The sequence below is a fragment of the Orbicella faveolata genome, unplaced genomic scaffold (assembly GCF_042242905.1).
Source record: "Orbicella faveolata isolate gen_17 unplaced genomic scaffold, um_ofav_v1 contig_26, whole genome shotgun sequence".
Classification (NCBI taxonomy): Eukaryota; Metazoa; Cnidaria; class Anthozoa; order Scleractinia; family Merulinidae; genus Orbicella; species Orbicella faveolata.
The window spans coordinates 11,591,465-11,612,500 of NW_028301554.1; the positions used below are offsets into that span (position 1 = coordinate 11,591,465).

General features: G+C 44.8%; 2 protein-coding genes across 5 annotated transcripts in view; one reads left to right on the plus strand and one right to left on the minus strand.

Annotated features, from left to right (window-relative positions):
* LOC110048177 (integrator complex subunit 3-like) overlaps window positions 1-21,036 on the minus strand; it is a 317,013-nt gene that overhangs the window by 267,721 nt on the left and 28,256 nt on the right. For 3 of the 4 annotated variants that reach the window (XM_089296027.1, XM_089296026.1, XM_089296025.1), the window contains exon 2: window positions 16,174-16,257. Coding sequence is in view for 3 of the 4 variants with exons in the window: in XM_089296026.1 (XP_089152152.1) it covers window positions 16,174-16,257 (84 nt within the window). In the remaining variant the exon portion in view is untranslated. Of the gene's footprint in view, window positions 1-513; window positions 15,050-16,173; window positions 16,258-21,036 lie in introns of those variants that run through there. The other variant, XM_089296030.1, reaches the window with a different exon arrangement.
* Window positions 19,991-21,036, plus strand: part of LOC110048178 (uncharacterized) — a 1,170-nt gene continuing 124 nt past the window's right edge. The window contains exons 1-2 of the mRNA XM_089296054.1: window positions 19,991-20,158; window positions 20,216-21,036. The exon at window positions 20,216-21,036 is cut by the window's right edge and continues 124 nt beyond it. Coding sequence (XP_089152180.1) covers window positions 19,991-20,158; window positions 20,216-21,036 — 989 coding nt within the window. The remainder of the gene's footprint in view (window positions 20,159-20,215) is intronic.

A 21,036-nucleotide genomic window follows, 5' to 3' on the forward strand; every position in this document is an offset into this window, starting at 1 on the left:
TCACGCCATATTTTTTGAAGATCTCTTTGACCCTTTCCAAGAGAGGCCGCCCCCTTTCCCTTTCCACGATCTGAGTTTGCAAATGCGCGAGCTCCTCGTTTCTTTCTGCCACTCTGCCTTCTGCGGCTTCTTTTTCAGAGGGCGAGGCATTCTCATCTTGGATGATCGCCTGGTCTTCCTCGTTTTGGCACTGCAGCTCGCTTTCCTGCTCTTTAGGGTCGTCCAACAGTTTTGTTTGGTTGTACCTTTCTTCCATGGCATTTGTTTCACTTTCTTTTGCTGCGAGGCTGGCCCTGAGTCTGTCAACCTTGGCTTGTTCTTTTTCTCTGTTTTTTGCTTGTTTTGTAAGCGAGTCCAAAGCTTTTCTTGTTTTCAAGATCGGTTTCATAGTTCTTTTTCAGTTGTTTCAGCCTACGCAGCTCTGCTTCACTTTCAAGATTCGAACCTTGCTCATCCTGAATGGCATCAATCTGAGTGTCAGTTTGCTCGGTTTGCTCGTCTCAGAGCTTCTAATTCTTTTTTTTCTTCTTCTCTTTGCGAAGAGAGTGTTTCTGCCTGTTGAAGTTGTTTTTCAGCTTCTTGCAGTCTTTGGCGTTGTTCTGTGATTGTATCTCGGTCTTCTTTAATTTATAATTTCACTATTCTCCAGCCCAAGTTCATTTTTTAATCTTTCCATAAAACTTTTCATTAAGCCTGACTCGTCTTCTTTCAGAATCTTGTACTCGGTATTTTTAGACCCCTGCGACACGGCAACAATTTTTCCCTCAAATTTTCCAGTGCCTCTTCTGATTCTGAGTTTTTCAAAGTTCGCTTTATCGAATTTGTCTTTTATCATATCAACAGCTTTTTTGAGTTTTTGCTGCAAATGGCTTTCTTTTTGAAGATCGCTGATTGAAGGTGTTCTTCCAAGCAAAGGGGTTTCTTCCTGATAAGAAGTGTCAGGAAGGCCGGACTTCTCATGAGGAAAAGTACTCATTTCCGTTTGTTCACCCCCGTGGTAGGGGTCGCCAGGTTGGTAGGGAGTGGACGCCGCTCCTGGCTGAAAAGGATGCGTTGTGTCAACCTCTTGTTCGCCATCATCAGAGTCGTGGTCAAGCCGATTGTCGAGTTGCGGGTCTTTGTAACCAAATTCGCCACCGCCTTCCACCATAGCGATATATTGCAAGCCTATTATTTTTCAAATTAGAAATAATCGCCGGGATATTTATACAATGTCAGTTCCAGAGAACCTTCGCGCAACGTACAGCAAAAAACATTACACGCCATGCAGGCCGAGCACGCGGTCAAGCGAATCACCTTTTCCCGCACTGAAGCCGAACCCAGCGATACGACGTTCTGGTGCCGGGCTCGCTAGCGCTTGTCTTTAACATAGACCTTTCTGGAGGGCACGCCAACAACTCCCTTCTCCAGAACGTCACGCGAGCGCTCGTTGACAGGCTTCACATAAAGTTTGGAGGCACTACCCTGCAAGACACGGTTGACTACGGCATCTACAAAATCTTTGATGACCTTTTCCTTTCGCAGGAAGAATGAGACAACAGGATTCTCGAAGGGATCCAGAGCGAGGATCTATGCAAGATCCGCTCAGACGCAGAAGACAAGAAAACCTCGGGCGTCGACGCTGAAAAAAAGCTGAATGATGTGTACGGGAGCAAGTGCCGGATCAGGCTAGACCATCAGATCCTAACCGATCACGGTGTTTTCTACCCCCAAGCCCTTTACAACGACCTCACGTTCGAAGTAACCCTTGCTGGAGCTGAACATGTGGTCAAGGGCAGCACCGAGCTGAAATACAAGCTGACCAACCTCCAGCTCGAGTATGAAATGATCCGCAGCAAGACTCTGGCAGACGAGGCGCACAGCGTTTCCTCCAGCGGAAAAGAGCTCGCCAATGACGTGTTGCGTTCCACAGTGGTGCCCTTCAAAAAAGACACCGACACGAGGAACAACATCAAAGTCGACGCCCAAAAAAGGTCGCTAAAAGCCATCCTACTTTTCATAGAGCCGTATGCTGATGGAGCCAGAGATTCAGAAAAATACGTCTTCCCAGATCTGATGAAAGTCAGCATCACGATAAACGGCTCGCCCAACATAATTTACAACAACAGCGTCGAAGGCAAGGACATGTGGGAAGAGGCCCAACGCTTCTTCATGAAGGAAAAAAATAAAACCGAGCACATGGATGCGACAAAGTTTTACACCGGAGATAATTTCAGGCTTCTGATTGATATGTGCTCCATGGCGGACCAAGAAATGCATGGAAGCGGCAAGCGCCTTGTGAACAGTACAGACAGCATCCAGCTGGAAATTGAGAGGAAAGCCAAAGGCTCAGGCAATTTGAACTGCCACGTATTCGTCATCGCCGACTACCAGTTCAACATTATGGACAGACAGCTGGAATCTGTACAGAATTGAATAAATATGACATGGACCCGAGCAAGATACCCTTCAACGCTCTCATCGTGGGTCCAACTGATTCAGGCAAATCGAGGTTCGTGGTGGACCAGCTCTACAGCCTGTTCCACGGAAAGTTCGACTACATCGTGCTCATCTGCCCGACGTCCACGCACAACAAGACCTACCACCGGCTTGGCGAAAACGATCCAAGAATAGATGTGATAGTCTGCGAACAGCACGCCGTGGAAAAGTGGTTGAAGCTCGTGAGATGGCTTTCCAAGGGCACCAACATGCTCATAATCCTCGATGACTGCGCAGCCTCCAAAGATGTGAAAGGGCGTACAGGCGAGCTGGTGAATCCCGCCTTTTCTGCCCGACATATGGGCATCAGCGTTTGGGTACTGACCCAGAAGTTGACCGGCATAACAGCTTCCTTTCGGGAGAACGTGGCGGTGATCGTCCTCTTTTACACCCCCTCGGCCCAGACGACGAAACCCATCTTCGATGATTACGCTGGCGAGCTCTCTCAGGATGAGTAAAAAGGTCTGGTTTCAAAGCTGAAAGAGCGAAAGTTCTCTTATCTTGTGTTCTCGCTTCGCTGCCCGTATGGACTAAGTTCTTTTGAATAAAAAAATCAAAGTTGTATATAGCCTTGAACAATGGGTGAAGAGGCCGCGTTTGCAGAAGCTATAAACCTACTTCAAACCGAGCCCGAGCCGAGTGTTCCAGCAGGCGGCCTTGTTCCAACCGCCCCCGGACCTGACATTCCCGCTCTTCACGAGCAGCTGGCCGTGCTGGTGTCCACAGGCAAAGCCAAAGAGGCCATGGGAGTGCAGCTAACCCAGGAGCAGGTGAAGCACCTTAGCGACAAAGAGGTCGAGAAATACACCAAACGCTACGAGACGTACATGGGCTCAAAGACAACAGAAAGCCTGATCAACAGCTTTATTTTTCTTGCAACCAAAGTGGTCAGAATGACTGTCAAAATCAAAGACATTGATGCTTATCAGAAAGACCTCAGAAACGACTACATCTTGAACAAAGAGCTCTCCAATCTGGCCGGCAACCTTGCTTTGAAGTGCGGCCGGTTTCTTGCTGCGGCCAACGCGGTGTTCATCACCACTAAACATGTTGATTTTAGTCCAAAGTTGCCGGAGCCGAGCCACCCTTCTCGTGATGAAAACGGCTATCCGCTTGAGGGCGTTGATGAAGTACCCGACTCGGCAACTGCAAAATAACTTGTCAGCAATTGTCAACAACTGCTGAGGGCTTGCTGTGAAATTGTTAACAATTAAACTTTTTTCATTTGCTTAGAATACGGTTTGCTTCAGAATGTCAACCGAACAATCCGAGAGCGCATCTCAGGTCGAGACCCAGGCAGCACCTGCCGCCGATAACACACAGTAAGCGACAACTCCGACTGCAACCACGCAGCACGTAAAAAATCCAAAGCGTGTGGCCACCGGAAAAATGGTTGCCGAAAGAACGCAGCAGGCATGGGAACAACAGAAGAAAGATGCTGAGGCTTATCACGCGGAAAATAAGGCGAAAGCCCCCACAGCTTCCCCCGAGCCAGCCCCTGAGCCATCCCCGAACACACAAGGCGAAAGCACAAAGAGCAGTGGCCTCAGCATCAACCAATGGATTGCTATTGGCAGCGTAGGCGTTTCACTTCTCGGGATTTATTACAAACGGGAAGAGCTCAAGGGTGTGGCCAATGCCGCATTTGACAAAATAAAAACGCCAGTGCCCACACCTACGCCCGCACGTGTCGAGCCAGAACCTGCTCACGCGACACAACGAAAAGGATTAAAAAAATGATTTAAACTTTTGGGTGAAAAGTATATCGCGATGTCGAAGCCATCCCTTGCGCATCTTCTCATCTCTACAGCCACAATGGGCGGAATTACGGTATTATGGCTCGAATTCACCGCAAATGCTGTCAAAAAGGTGGTGCAACTTGCCAACGAAACGTTTACTGAAAAGGGCGCAGAAGAAAGAAAAAGGCAAAGAGAAATACAAGAAGAAGTAAGAAGACTAGAACGAATACTAAGAAGAGAAGAAGAAGAAGAAAAAGAAGCAGAAGAAGCCACGGGGAAGACAGATTAAATTAACACAGTTTGGAGAAAAGCTTTTTGAAAATATACTCAGATGGAAGCCTACTGCGTGAAAGACGGGCCAGTGACGCCGAACGTCCGAGGAACAGCAAAAATTGTTGCTACAAAAAGCAACCGGCGACTGCTAAAAGTGAAGTGTGCTGTGTGTGGAATCACCAAAACAAAGCTTTTTCCTGGAATTCGCAGAAAGGCAGCCAAATGGAAATAAAGAGCAAGCGGGAAAGACAGATTAATTTTGTTTTAAACTTTCGTTCTTTACTTATATCGAATGCACCATGTCCGACAACAAGCTTGTCAAGACCGTCATTGATGCCGCAACTCTCACGTTATTAGCCGCGGGCATCGGCTGGGCCACAAAAAAGGTTGTGAAAGAGAATTTCACTTCTGATCCCAGCAGCAGCGTGATGAATTACGCTAAGTTCACCGCCGTCATGGCGGGCAGCATTGCGCTCAAAAAGTTCCTCGAGGACCAGAAAATCCTTCCCACCAGCGTTTAGAAAAAATATTATTATAGCGCAATGCCAAGTTCTTATTTCTCCATCAAAGCCCTCACAACTGTTGCTTTGTCATATTTTCTATACAATATTATGTCTTATACTGTTGATGCCATGGATTTTGTTTGGGCGGTTAAGATTGTCACCCGCGAAGACTCCGATTCTGACGATCACTCCGTTTTTGAAGATCTTGATAGTGAGGGTCAAGACTCCGTTTTTGAGGATCTTGATACTGAGGAGTTCCAATTATCTGAAAATGCCCTGCGCCTCCTCCCTACAAACCCCCGCTGCCGCCATACGAGAACAATTAAAAATAGATTTCGCAATATATACAATGGCGAGCATCGCGATTATGATTGGCGGGGCCGTGTTGAACGCCACGGCTTTTATTGGTGGCAATTATCTAGCGAGGGCACTTGGTGGGGGCGACAAAGCTGCGCTTGCAGAAAAAAAGTGCCACGACAAAGCTCTCGAGGATTACCAAGCTGCTTACGCCAAATACACGCGAGACCGAACACAACTTCTCGACTGGATCGCGACTAACGCGCAAACAAAGGAGCAGGCCAAGCAGAACTTCACCAACACCGACTATGCCTTCAAACTCTACAACCAGGTGCATCCTGACGAACGAATGGTACCCCCCAAGGAGCCCTAGTTCTCAGATTTCTATCAACCAAGCGAGCAGCAGAAAAAGGGTGAACTCGCATTCGCGGGCGCCAGGGCGCTCGCTCTGGGCTATGCGGCCTTCCGGTTCCTTAAAACTTTTTTTACGCCTTACTTATCTGGACGCCAAACTCGTGAAGATTTACTACGGCCCCGAGGGCTACTGGAAAGGAATCGCCACGATCAAAAAATTAGCCGAGGCCGCCAAGGTACCTGAAGAAGCCGCAAAAAAGTGGCTGATAAGGCAAGCGCTCTGGCAGATATTCCTCCCCGTGCCGAAGCGAATTCTTCCTCTGAAATTCGATGTTCCCACGCTCAACAAGGTCCATCAGGCGGACCTTCTTTTTCTGCCACACGACAAGCTCCCTCGCGGCCGCAAAGTTTTGAAATACACGCTGACCGTTGTCGACATGGCCAGCCGCTACAAAGAGGCCAAACCCCTGACTTCGAAAAATTCTGATGAGGTCGCCCAGGCCTTTCAGAAGATTTACAAGCGCGGGCCTCTGGAATGGCCTGAAATGCTGCAGGTTGACCCCGGGCGCGACTTCATGGGCGCTGTCACAAAAGAGATGAGCAACCACAAAACCTTCATCTGGTGCGGGCACGCTAACATTCACCGCGACCAGGCCATTGTCGAACGTTTCAACCGCACTATGGCTGAGCGCTTGTTCGGCCACCAGTACGCCATGGAAATGCTTCTCCCTGAGGGCAAGCGGTCCACTGCCTGGGTGAAAAGACTTCCTGAAGTTGTTTTGGCTTTGAACAACGAGGTCACAAGCCTTATCGGCAAGAAACCCGCCGTCGCCATCAAAGAAAGATCTGTTTATGCGAGGCCGTCGACACCTTACTCGAGGCCTGTTGGAAAACGCGAAAAAATACTCCCCTCTCTTGTACAAGTTCGTTATCTCTACCAGCCCGGCGAGCTCGAAAGGGGTGTGAAAAGAGCCACGGATCCAATCTGGTCTTTGAAAGTTTACAGCATTGAAAGATCTTTTTCCAAACCGGATCAACCCGTTCTCTACTATCTGCGCGACGGACCCAAGCGCGGCTTCGTGCGCGAAGAACTGCTCGTCGTCCCTCCAAACACGCAATTACCACCAGAGCAACTTTGAAACTTCGGCTTCCAACCCTCTAAGTTCATCGTCTGTTAATGTTGACAATATATCCATGCAGGTGTACCTGTAAGCTTTTGTATGGATACCATCGTCACCTATCCATCGCTTTGAATCGAACGGTGAAAGCGAAATTTTGTTCAGATGCATGCCATAGATCTCATGCCCGTCGCTTCGAAGAATGTTCATTCCATGCGATTGCTGTTTCGCACCAAAAAGTGTTTCCTTGTACTGTTCATGCGTTATTTGTTTCTTGACAACGCTCTTTTTCACGCCCTTCGCTTTTTTGATATTTTTTTCGTCCGCCTTCAAGATGGAGTACATTTTCGGTCTCAGACCAACATACTCTGCGATGTGGGTTCCTGCAAATTCGTCTTTCATCTTGCCCAAGACCTTTTTGTTGGTGTTTGAGTGGACTGGATGCTCCTTCAGGTACTCGCTCGTGTCGTAAAGGTCCATGTTGTTTTTCATGTCTTCGTAGACATCTTCTGTTTCGATCAGAATCAAAGGCTGTCGGTGTCCGTGTACAAGAGCTCGCACTTTGAGCCGTACTGCTTTTTAAGCTCGTTGTAAAAGAAGTCGTACATCAGGATCTTGCTGTTGTCGAGGATCGTCATCCCTGTGTAGACCGGCAGCTTGCTTTTTCGCATGTCGATTCCCACCATGTCGTTTGAAAATAAAACATGCCTTGAGTACAAAGGGCTGGCGATCAATTTCCTTATTTTGTCCGTCTCATTGCTGCGCACTATTTTCATGTCAACGTGGTTACGCAGGTTTTCCATGGTTTTGCCGAAAACTGAGTTGTTCATGAGCTTGTAAAAGTTGTTTTCGAAGTCGCTCTTCGCTTTCTTCCTGAACTCTGTGTTCATTCGGATGTATGGGTCCATCTAGCATTCTTGTTCGAACTCCAGCACCCTGTGCACGTGCTTCAGTTTCATTCCCTGGTTCAGATAAAACTGCAAGTTTCTGTAATGCACAACGTAGTTCTTTTTGTCTTGAAGCGTTAGCAGCAGCTTCTTGCTGTCCGGGGGTTTCAGATCCAGGTCTTTCATCAACCCATTTTGGTAGTCCGACATCCACTCCTTTTTTACGGCCTTTTTCTCCGGCGCCAGGGGATAGCTGTTGTGCTCCTCGTGCAGTTCTGCAGGGTATTCAAGATCGACCTCGAGAATCCACCCATGTTTATCGTTCTCTTTCTTATTCAAGATATCCTCCAATGTGGGGATGACACGCTTCCATTTAAAATCTCTTATCGGGAGGGGCTTGCACATCGCCCATCCGTAAAGGTTGTTTGCGTCGAGATAGATGATGAATATTTTTGGCTTGCTTGGGTCGTATCCCGGTACTAGCAGGTTGTTTGCCTTAGCATACCTGTTGCTCACCATGGAGATTCCGCCCCGCATTCCCCTTTCCACGAAGAGATGCATTTCGTAGTCTGTGAATAGCTCAAGCTTGACTCCCGTCTTTTTCAAGAGCGCATCCCATGAGAGGCCTGGCGATGTGTAATAATGCGCCGGATCCAACCCGTACTGCTCAAGGCACAGGTTTCGGAAGTGCTCCAAAACATCCGCCAGCAGCGCAACGTCCATTTTCACATAAAGATTGTGGTAATCTCCCAGCATTTTGCATTCAAAATACTCCCAGACAGCCTGCGCATGTGCATACTCTTCGTCTGTTATGTGCTCGTCGTTCAGCTTGCTGTAAAACTTCTCTTTGTCAGGAAGCCTCATCTTGCCAAACCTTTCCCTTGAGTCCATGTACTCGTAAGGGTAGATCCCTTTTTTGTAAAGCAGGTCGCTGCGTTTTGAAATCTTTGATGCTATTTTCAATGCCTCTTTCGGTGTTGTGCTTACAAGTGAATCAAGGCTTCCTTGCAAAAAGTTCAAGCTGTCAATGAAATGCAGACCTCCGACCGAAAATGTGATGTATTTCTTCATGTTGTTGGCGACGCATTTCACCTCTTTCTCCAGCTTCGACATCGCTTCCATCAAGTGGTGCGTGTCGTAGCCCCTCAGGTTGTGAAATACGACTGGTATTGGGTCCGTCTTGGGGTTTATTCGCAATTTCTTGTTACATTCGCTGTGCGCGGCTCCACAAAACCTGCCCGTTATGTGGCAATGGTCCTTTACCGCGTCTCTGAAGTTTTTCTGAAGTAAAGGTTTTTCACAGTACTTACAGTTTTCCTGTGATTTTGCTTCCAACTGGTCTTTTTCGTCTTCCAGTCTTTTCAGCCTTTGTACACCCCATTTCTCCTTCTTTTTCTGCGCTTCGTAAAAACATTTTTTGTGGCCTTGCCCCCAATAACTCCATTTTTCACCTTCACCTTCTTTGCCCACTTCTTCAATGTTCCAGAAAGGCAAAGAATCCATGAATTCTTCTTTTATGAGAGTTTTGTTGCAAATGCAGCAATCAGTCGCTTTCTTGAAATTATACCAGTCCTTCCACGTCATAATAATCGGTTCCAGGGTGGCCAAACTCTCTCTTATTTTTTCCTCTTCCCGCAGAACGTCACTTAAAAACTCCCCCACCGTGTTTTTGTCCCTGTAAGTGTTCAAACCTACCACTTTACCATCGCTTCTCACAACAAGGTAAGAGTAACCGCATGCCTCGTGCTTTTCGGTCTTCTCTGTGTAGCTTGTTTGCATTCTCTCACGTTCACAGCCCATAATCTTTCTGATAAGAGCCTCAAAGTCCGCGTAAATAACGTAGTGCATCTTCATCTGTTTTTTGTAGTTTTGGAATGAAAGGATGTTTTCCCCCTCTTCTGGCATCACAATCCTTGTCGGCCTGCCATTCACACCGTTGCAATATTTTTTGTGACTCACGAGCAAGTCTGCTCTTGAGAAACCGGTTAAGAGCATCATACAAAAGTGCTTTCCGTTTCTGTTCTTGGTCTGATCGAAAAGCAAAGCGCTTTCTCTTTTTACGTAACAATAGTGCTGGATTTCCCCTGACTCGATTAACATCAGGTTTATCCGTGGCACATTCGCTTGTTTTTGGCTTATCCGGTGCACAATCACACAATCGTTTTCCCAGCCAAATACATTAATTGCAAGTTTCGGGTTTTGGGCCTCGAGCTTTTCTATCTGTTTTACCAGTGTTGGGAAATCGATGCCTACGTAGTTGATACCGTCGTTAACCGGATATTTGCTTGGTCTTTGCGGGTCTTTCACGTTTTTCGGAGGGAATAAAGCGGCTCTGAGTGCCCACTTCAAACATTCATTATCCCTGTTTTTCACGTTGATTATTGCCTTCTTTTTTGCCAGTTTGGCTGGAAGAGGCAAATAGGTCCCTCCGCAAAGTGGCTGGTAGCGCGCAACATTCACATACGCGATCTGTATCTTTTCAACTACCCATCCTGATCCCTTCTCGGACCAGTGTTCTATTTCTCCTTTTGCGTTTTCAATGAATTCATCGAATTTTTGTTTTATCAGGTCCTCATCATTCCTTTTGAAAATGTGAGGTTCATTGTCTTTGAAATAATGCTCCATGAATTGCGTTTCACCGTTTCTTTCTATTGAGAACTTTACTTGTAACCCGAAACTTACTTTAATGTTATTTAACCTTTGGGTTTCTTGTCCAACCAAATCGGTGATCTTTTCTTTGTTTTCTCTTGCAAACTTTAAAAGATCTTTCTTGTTTGGATTCCTTTTGGATACATTCATTCTCCACACACGAAGCCATTCTTGGAAATTATTTTGGGATATTTGGAACCCGTCAAATAATGCGGTAAAATTTGGTTTTAACAGCTCGGGAAGGTTTGTTTTTTCTTCCCTCTGTACTGGGCCGTAGAACATTTGCAGAACATTGGACGAATATCTTGCGGCAGCCATGTCGGCATATACACTGTGCATATACTTGTTCAATACGAAAATATTTCTGGCGCATTTTTGTATATACTAGTGAAGGGCACATCCGCGCATATTGATTAGACGTTGCAGCTTTGCTGGACCCGTTATTTCGCCAAATTTTACTGTTGCGTTACACACACGTTTCTGGCACAGCTCTCACGCAACACTGTATCCTTGTCGAAAATTGGTTGTCGAAAAATGCGCTCCTAGTATTGGGTGCACTTTCGACAACTGCTGTTGCATTATACACACACACATATATAGTGAGGGTTCTGGTCGCAAGCAAACGCACACAGTGCAAGCGTAACGCAACTCCGAATCTTCAGATGAGGAGTTGCGTTACACTTGCACTGTGTGCGTGAGTGCTGCGCCAGAACCCTCACTATATATGTGTGTCCACATCAAAGGAAACAATGGCGCCATCGGCCTGTTCATGGCTCGGGTCAACATGGGTCCTGTGGAGCCACCCCAACATAAAGGACGGCTTCCCCAATACACTGGAGACAAGCTTGTGAAACTCCAAGTCAAATTCAATAAAGTAGAGGAACTAGGTGTCTTCAGGCATTCAGAGGACATTGGAATTTCTGTTGAGGACTTAGAACCGTCCTTTCTGGTGAAGAAATCAAGTGGAGGCTCCCGGCTGGTAACAGCCCTTGCTGATGTAGGGCACTATGGTAAACCTCAACCTGATGTGGACTCCACTTTACGCCACATCCCAAAATGGAAACACTTAATCGCCACCGACTTAAAAAGTGCCTTCTATCAAATACCTCTCGCTCAGGACTCTATGAAGTACTGTGGCATCACAACACCATTCAAAGCGGTCAGGGTTTATGTACGCTCCGCGATGGGCATGCCTGGATCGGACACGGCTCCTGAAGAGCTCACATTCAGTGTTCTTGGTCAACCTCTACAAGATGGAGTACTTGCCAAAATAGCAGACGACCTCCATTGTGGCAGAGACACCCCTCTCAAGCTGCTGGAGAACTGGCAACAGGTCCTCCAGGCCTTCTACCAATGTGATTTACGTCTCTCCACATCTAAGACCGTCATTAACCCTAAGTCGCCAACAATACTTTGATGGAACTGGAGCTCTGGAACCCTACATGCTAGCCCTTATCGTGTCGCTACCCTAGCTTCCTGTCCCGCACCAGAGACAGTAGGTCGCTTGCATTCCTTCATCGGCATCTACAAGGTCCTCGTTAGGGTAATCCCTAAGTGTTTGACATTTCTGGCCCCACTTGACGACACAGCAGCTGGTCGACTGTCCAACGAAACCATTACATGGTCCGATGACCTCAGAACCGCATTCCATGCAGCCCAACATGGTCTATACACTAATCGCCCCATCATCCTCCCAAGACCTGATGATCTGCCTTGGATAGTGACCGATGGAGCAGTTAGGAAACCCGGTATCAGTGCCACATTATACGTAAGCTGTAGGGGCCAGCTTCTGCTCAACACTTTCTTCAGCGTGAAGCTCAGAGGTTCCCAAGTTTCTTGGCTACCATGAAGTAGAAGCTCTCTGCATTACCATTGCCACGAAACATTTCATTCCCTACATCATCCAGTCCAACCACAATGCATCCATCCTTACAGATAGCAAACCATGTGTCCAAGCATTTGAGAAACTATGCCATGGCAAATTTTCGACCAGCCCACGCGTTTCTACCTTTCTCTCAGTCGTAAGTCATTTCCAAGTGTCAGTTAGACACATCTCTGGCTGCACCATTGTACTGTCCGACTTCGCCAGTCAAAATGTGCCCCCTTGACAAGATCCCACCTGCCAAGTGTGCACCTTTATACATTATACTGAAGAATCCGTAGTTCGACAGGCTTCAATTCAAGACATAAACATTGGCAATGTGAGACTACCGTTCACCAGCCATGCATCTTGGTTGGCTATACAGTCCGAGTGCAAAGACCTCTGCCATACGTATGCTCACCTGGCCCAAGGGACAAGACCATCAAAGAAGCTCACTAATTTAAAGATGTAGAGATACTTAAATGTTGTGACAATCACTAAGAATGGTTTATTAGTAGTCAAACGTGACAAGCCCTTTGCTCCTTTGCAAGAGTGCATCGTTATCCCTCGTCAAGTTCTAGACAGCCTGTTAACAGCCTTACACATTAGGTTAAGCCACCCTTCAAGTCATCAACTTAAGCTGGTCACTAAACAATACCTCTTTACCTTAGACATGGATAAAGCAATAGAGCGAGTAGCTCAGAGTTGTACCTGTTGCTTTGCTTTAAGCCACACTCCACGAGCTCGCGTTGAGCAGTCTTCAAGTGAGCCGCCCGCTGCTGTCTGCTTCTCCTTTGCAGCCAACATCCTCAAACATTCTCAACAGCTTATTCTAGTCTTGCGAGAATGTGTAACATCTTACACCTCTACACTGGTACTTGAGGATGAACGCCATCATATATTACGAGATGCCCTCATTCGCCTTTGCATTCAGTTACGCCCTCTAGACTGCCCTCCCGCCATCGTCCGAACAGACCCTGCTCCTGGATTCAAGGCCCTCATTAACAATCAGCAGTTACAACACCACAAAATCATTCTTGAGATAGGAAACTCCAAGAACCACAACAAGAACCCTGTGGCAGAAAAGGCTGTACAAGAGCTGGAGACATAATTCCTTCGCCTAGAGCCTCTCGGTGGTGCAGTGACTGAGGTTAGCCTGGCAATATCAATGGCCAACTTGAATTCTCGCATCTGTTCCTGCGGGTTGTCTTCTCGAGAAATGTGGTCTCAGCATGACCAGTTCTCGAATCACCAACTCCCCTTGTCTGATCAAGACCTGATAACCACGCAGCATGACCAAAGGCAACCCAATCATCCTCACAGTATGAAATCCAAAGCCCCTTTGGCTCACCCATGACCTTCTAGCAAACTTGAAGTCGGTGACCTCGTATATATTTACTCTGACAGAAACAACTCAAAGGCAAGGGACCGTTATCTGGTGAAGGCGACTTCTGCAATGTGAGGAAGTTCACCGGTTCCCAGGTACGCAGCACTTCCTGCCGAGTAAGAAACTCAGAGTGCTACCGAGTACCTGGGGAACTCTCAGAAAACTACTACCTGCAAACGCAAGATGACTCCTCTGCAGATGAAGAGGACCCGATCCAACCAGAACCCATTCCACCCACTCCACCAGATATTCCGCAGACGATCTCTTATCCAGCAGATCATAATATACCAGAGCCAGGTGAAGGTGACTTTGCTCCAGGTCCAAGCATAAGCGACCCTGAGGATTCTCGCTTTGCCCAACCTGGGGAAATGCCATCTGTTTCCACCAAAGTCGCTCACCAGCCTGGACGTTCAATGCGCCACTGTCAGCCCCCAGCACACTACAATGACTACAGGGCTCGAAATTAACAACATCCTTAAGTCATCATTTGGCGACTACGTGGTAAAAAATAGTTGCTAAATGTAAAATTTTAGTCGCAAAATCAAATAGAAGAGACACAATCCATAGACATACATGACAAACTCAATACTCAAGGGTTTGCAATGTATTATAGGGCAATTTCGAACAGGGGTAGCCATTTTGAAGTTTTCGAGAGAGAAAGAGAGAGAGAGAGTCGTTTACTTTAGTGTGCCTTAGAATAATCAAACATGGTCATCCAGTTGGTGATCAAAGAATCGTGGGTTTGTTTTATTACATCTATTCAAATAAATTGTTCTTTCATCCACAAGTAATGTTCTTTTTCCTTTGAGATTACTGCTAGCCCTTTTAATTTGCGTCAGTCAAGACAAAACCTAGTCACAAATTTGCAACTACTCCCGTTTTTCTAGTTGCAAACAAGTAAAGTTAAGTCGCAAATGCAACTGTATTGGTCACAATTTTGAGCGCTGGACTATATTACTGACTTTCAAGTATACCTAATGTGGTGAACAGAGCGTTACGTGCAAGGCTGCTGACATCACGAGAACTTGACTACTGTTTTGTTAGTTAGCAACTTACCCTTGTCAGGAGACAGTCATTTATCCAAGAGGGGACACACACTTAGTATGTTCATATTCTGTAGTCGGATACTATTCATATGTTCATGTTCGTTAGTTAAAATATAAACGACTGTTAGTAATTAGTCAGCCCTTAAATTCACAGGGGACAGTAGTTTTATGGCTTTTCATCGGTAGGAGAAAAGAGCAGTTACGCCAGTACCGGTCAGCAGTACTTTGTTAGTTTCGCTGCGTGCCCTTGTTGTGCCCTCCTCTGCCATGTTGTGTTTTGGTTCACACATGTATTAGATTTACTTGTTAACTACCGGCGAAGGTTAGCGCATCTATCTTCTTCCTTGCCTCCTTCAGTCTTCCCAGTCCTCAATTCCAAGGATGTTTTCTGGAAACTCCAGGGGGACATCTTCCGTGTCCTCACTTTTAATTGATGTTGTATTGTTTTGGGAAGCTCCTGTACAGTTACAGATGATATGTATACGTACAACCAGGTTAACTTGGTATTGGGGTGCGTCACTCTGGTCAGAGGAAGGTGTCCGTTATTGGGATTAAGCGGACCATTGTAAGGGAACATAAGTAGGGTTTTGGATAAGCTAAAAACAGAGGGGCTTAAATAAGGGTAGCTTATAAGTGGAAGAAAAAAACGTTTCAAAATGAGCTTCAGCAATTACATTTGCCCATAATACTATAAAATATGCATTTGGTGAAATGAAACAGGCAGGGTAGTTAGGTTTTGCAATTGTCCGTGCTGTCAATAGCCTTAATTTGAAACAGAGACTGTGGTTAGGTACCAATAGTTATGTTAGTGTGACCACATATTTTACTTCTTTCACCACATTAATACAATCATGTATTTTACTTGCTTTCCTTCAGTACGTTAGTATAACCGCCTATTTGACTTGCCTTCTTTCAGTACATTAGTACGATCAAATTTTACTTACTTTCTTTCAGTAGGACATTAGTATGACTGCATATTTGACTTGCTTTCCTCCAGTACGTTAGTACATAATAATGTAGATGTAAATGCAAAGTTGTGGGGTTTATCATGTAGAAATGTTTGAACGTCTGATCGTAGAGCTGTAGAGTTCAATGTGTGATCATATGGCCGTACAGCCATAGAGCCATATAGTTCATTATCTAGATATGTGTGAGCCATAGTGCTGTAGAGCCGTACAGTTCATTACTTTGAAATGAGTGATCGTAGATCCGTAGAGTTCATTATTTAGAAATGTATGGAGTTCATTATCTAGATCATAGAGCCATAGAGCCATACAATTCATTATCTAGATATGTGTGATTGTAGAGCCCTGGAGTTCATTATGTACAAATGATCATTAATGAACAAGTTCAGTGGTAGGGTTGAATAAAAATGTCTACAACAACAGACCAAAAAACAGTTGGCAACCATGGTAACATGCCACCATTTTATATGTACACACAAGAGAAGAAACTCAGTGATCCGTGATAAACGCGTGGAGGTGTAGTGCACTACAAAAACTTCTATGCCTATTCAAGCTTCATAAAACAGGCTGGGTATAACTAAGTTGTAAATATTCCAGTGTAACATTAAGTACCAACCATTTGATTAAGGGCATCATGAGCTTCATTTTCTGAAAGGTTGGAAATTACTGCAGTAAGAATGCCATGGCACTTCTCTAATCTCTGAAATTGAACAGTCAGAATAACAACTGTTAGTAGAGGTATAAAGATACTGCAATTTGATTAGCTGAGCTACTTGTATTCCCATCAGCCATCAGCCAATCATATCACCCATTAGCTCACAGTAGCTGGTCAGGAGGTACTTTACAAAATGGAGATGCTTTCTAATTCTTAAGAAAGATTTAAAAAAACAGTAAGTGCTCAAATTTAGCTGTCTTTGAGTCATCTGAGATGACCTAAACGTTTACCAGGCAGATGATGAGCTGTATGAATTTTGCAATAATTAAAACCTTGACTGAAATTTTTAAGATGGGAAACAGACAGGAAAATTAAGAAGAATTTGAGTGCTGCATTTCCCCATGATATAACGCTATATAAATAACGTATAGTCAGGTAGTTATGTGCAGAATATTACATGAATTGTGCACTTTCGGCTAAAAGCGTGAAATTTGGTGTAAGTGTAGGGTTTTTATGCCCATCAACATCTGATATGGAGCCAGTGTAAAAATGTACTCAGTGGGGTGTTATAGGGGTGTTTCCAACATGGCCGCCATTTTGACCGGAAGTAGAATGTAAAATTACCGGAAGTTATCAGAGGAGAATCAAAACACCCTGGAAAGACATTTTGTCTTAATCCAAGATACAAAAATGTCTTATTTAAATGTTGAGGGAGGAAAAAAGTGAAAAACATGGGCAATGCATCCTATATTCCACAATGACAGCAACACCGAAAGTGAGAAGGCCCTTGATTATGAAATGTTTCGTTTGAGAACAAGCATATGATAAGGTTGAGAGTGATTGTGCAATGCGCTCTCTTATACTTATATTCAATTTTATATTTATACTTATACAAGAAACAAGAATACTTAAAAAAATACAGCCCTATCTTGCAATTTATGACATCTATTTATTTTCCTGTAAACTACTTCAATTTAATCTTAAGGTCAGCTTGCATTGAGGTTTTGTTATGCACCGATATAGGATAGGAAAAAAAGTGTGTAAAAGACTTGCCGCAAAATTTATTTACAACTTACGGTGTCAAAACAGTGGAGCATTTCTGCTCAAACAAAATTGGCCGGGAGAGACTGGTTCAGTTACCCACAGTACTCCATGGCCTTAAAAGTTTTGGCATGGATGGCAGCCAATTAAGTATTTGTATGTTTTTTTTCCCATCAAATGCAAGCAAACAGAAAACGTTTTGTGTCCCTTACTGAACAGAACCGAGTGAAATTATAATGAACACTCCAAGTAGAGTTTGGCATCATTTCAATGCAAAGAATGTAGCGAATCTAGTAATAGTGGCCAAAATTTAGATAATCAAGAGATGAAGCAGATATAAAATTATATCATTTCCTCAAAGGCCATAAAGCAGGATGACCAAGGCAGCTCGAGCATCATTTTTCCTAAACGTTTAGTCATTCAAGAGCAAGTATTTATTGCGAGTTTTACTTCATTTAATGACCACTTTCATCCATTTCAATTAAAATATTTAGGTCCGATTGAGTACGTTTGAATGAATTTTATTTCTTAACGTGACATCTATAGTCAGATTCATTAAGCTGGTCATGTCAATGGTAGGACGAATAAACCGATTGGCAGGGAATCATTTTTCTAGTATTTTTCAATTAAATTCACAGCCAAATGATGAACGAAAAGTCAGCAAGTTCAAAGACTGGCTGGAATCTAAGTGTTGTATGTCAAGGGAGTAAGGCCGAGACACTTCAGTGCCCTGTAGACTCAAAGAGGTCAGATGTTGGGGCAGGTTACAAGACCCTTGCAGAAAATAATCACCAATTTAATCAACTGGGATGAATGCCAGTTCAAATAAACTTATCTACACTGAATGAAGGTGACGGAATAGAAAGTACGTTTTTGCGTTACAAGGCCCGATAGCATAAGAGTTACTATTTGCCAAAAAAGAGCATGCTCCAACACCACATGAATCAGTGAACAGTAAATATACCCGATCTAGTGCCTCAACCTCTTCACAGGTAGACGACTCGGAGAAGAGTTGCTATTTTTGTGTTCTGCTGGGTGCCTTGAAAAATCTGCTTCGTAATGTTTGCACTTTTGAATTGGATGCTAGTGTCCGGAAATGTGCCTTTGTTCTTCAAGATCAGAAGCTGTTGGCCAAATTGAGTGCCAGAGATTTGCTAGCTTTAGAAGCAAGCTATCATTCTTTGTGTATAACTTCGCTGTACAAGAGAGCTGAAACAGTTTGCATAGACGAGGCCGCTGATACCAAATTTCAGCTTGAAGGTACTACACCTGCAGCATTTATCACCTATATTGAAGATGCTCGTGAATCCAGAGATTCAATTACTGTATTCAAATTGGTTGATCTAGCTAATGTGTATACCACACAGATGGAGCAGTTGGGTGCAGATAAAGGCCCGTGTCCATACTACACGACTAAAAGAGCACCTTTTATCCCACATTCCTGAGCTTGAAGCCTACAAACAAGACTGTGACATTTTCCTTGGTTTCAAGGAAGATCTTGCACCAGCAGTACGTAGTGTTTAGAGATGATTGCAACGATGACGCAATTCATTTCGTCAGATCAGCAAGAATTATCCAGAGAGATATGCTAGAGTTGAAAAGCACATTTAATGGTCTTTTCGAACCCAACTGCCAGATCGAGTCTATACCAACATCACTGCTAGCTTTAGTTAACTTGATTCTGTATGGACCAAGCATTCAGACCCAAGCTTCTTCTTATGCAAAATCCCAAGCAGGACTTAGTATTTCTGCTGCAATATAATAGCTTCGTATGTCGGCGGGATGCAGATCGTAAACGAGAATGCCATAATAAGGCAAGAGAGACACCACTTCCAATCTACATTGGGTTAACGCTTCACGCTAAAACCTGCAGCCGTGACCTTGTAGAGAAGCTACGTGAATTGGGATTGTCGATATCGTATGACAGAGTACTCACCATTTCAACAGACTTGGGAAACTCTATTTGCCGTCAGTGCCATCAAGATGATGTTGTGTGTCCACTAAGTCTTCGTAAGGGGTTGTTCACGTCATCCGCCGTCGATAACATCAACCATAACCCAAGCTCGACAACTGCTCATGACTCGTTTCATGGCACTGGGGTATCACTTTTTCAGCAACCCACAGCTCAAGTTCCAGGGGTTTGCAGAAACAGAGTATCCCTTAACCAGGCCACTTCCACTGGTAAAGTCAGTTTTCTGAATTACCAGAGTCCTACAACCAAGTTCCCCCAGTTTTACTTCCTAGTAAGAATCCATCTGTGTCCGTGGTGCAAAGTGGCATGTGAGGAAATGGTGAGATTGTTGCAAAAGCAATTGCAGAAGAATTTGAATGGCTGGAAGAGGTGAAAGAAACAGTTTCAAATGCTAGTCAGGGTCTGCCACAGAAAAAATGCATTTCATGGTCAGTCTATCAGTCAAACCAAGATGGAAAAGACAAAAACCCTGAGCCTGCGATATGATCTCTGTTGCCCCTCTTTCCTGACCACACGAAATCAGCTGCAATGATATGCCATTCCTTGAACATCATCAAAACATGCGTAGACCACCTTAACTACAGTCAGATTCCAGTAGTAGCTATTAGGTGGCATGCCTGTGAACTAGCTAGGTGTAGCTAAGCACATTGACCACTATAAACAACAACCAACAACACTTTGAATTTGGATCAGCCATTGTACGCAGTAGCTAAGCAGATTCAATGGAATTTTCCAGAAAGGTATGGAGAGAGGCGATTTGTTATCATGTTCAGAGGGCTTCACATTGAAATGGCCTTCCAGAAAGCTATTGGAGGGTGGTTGGAGGGAAGCGGATGGGAGGCTGCTCTAACTGAAGCCAACGTTGCATCAGCAGGTCCTGCAGACTCTTTCCTCAAGGCCACAAGCGTCACCCATACACGTTGTGCTCATCAGGTAACAGCAAGTAGTCTCTATGTGCTTCTAACCAAGTCATACACAAGCTATAAAGAGAGTTTAGAGCCAGAAGCTGATGTTGTGTCATTCAGTGATTGGTGTCTGAAGAAGGTAGCTTCTTTCCCACAGTTCTACGTTTGGTACCTCACACTTCAACTGGAACTGCTGCTACTGGCGTTTGTAAGGTCATTCCAGGAGGCCAATTTTGAGCTCTACATTGAGGCACTTTCGAAGATGGTTCCATGGTTCTTTTCGCTGGACCATACAAATTATGCTAGATGGTTACCAATTCACCTACGATATATGAACTGTCTGAATGATGTAGCACCAGATGTTGCTGTTCAATTCCAGCAGGGAAAGTTTGCTGTGAGCAAGACATCAAACCCTTTCTCAGCTATCCCAATTGACCAAGCTCATGAACAAAACAATGCTCTTGTGAAAGGAGAGGGTGGAGCTGTGGGGTTGACAGTTGAGGCCAGCATGGTAACAGAATGCACAGAGACTGGGCAGAGTGCAAAACACCATGAAGATACCAGAAGTTTACAATCGCTGTTTTATAGAGATGTTGTATCGCTTACCACAACAATTGAAGAAATGGGCAACCCCTTCATGGAGGAAACCGACAATCTCTTTGCCTTAGATACCAAACAGATAATGAGTTTGGATGCATTGGTAAGACTGCGCAAGGGAGAAGAGGTTGGAATGGCACAGTATGAGTCTTTCATAGCTGAACGCTTGATGCAGGAAAGCAAGTCACTGTGTACCCCAATAAAGAGGAACAATCTTCGTGTGTTTAATGACCCTGCATCAAACGTGGCATCTAAGACCAAGCAGCAATTGTCATCTGTAAGGAATGATTGCTTGCTCTTTTCAAGGTT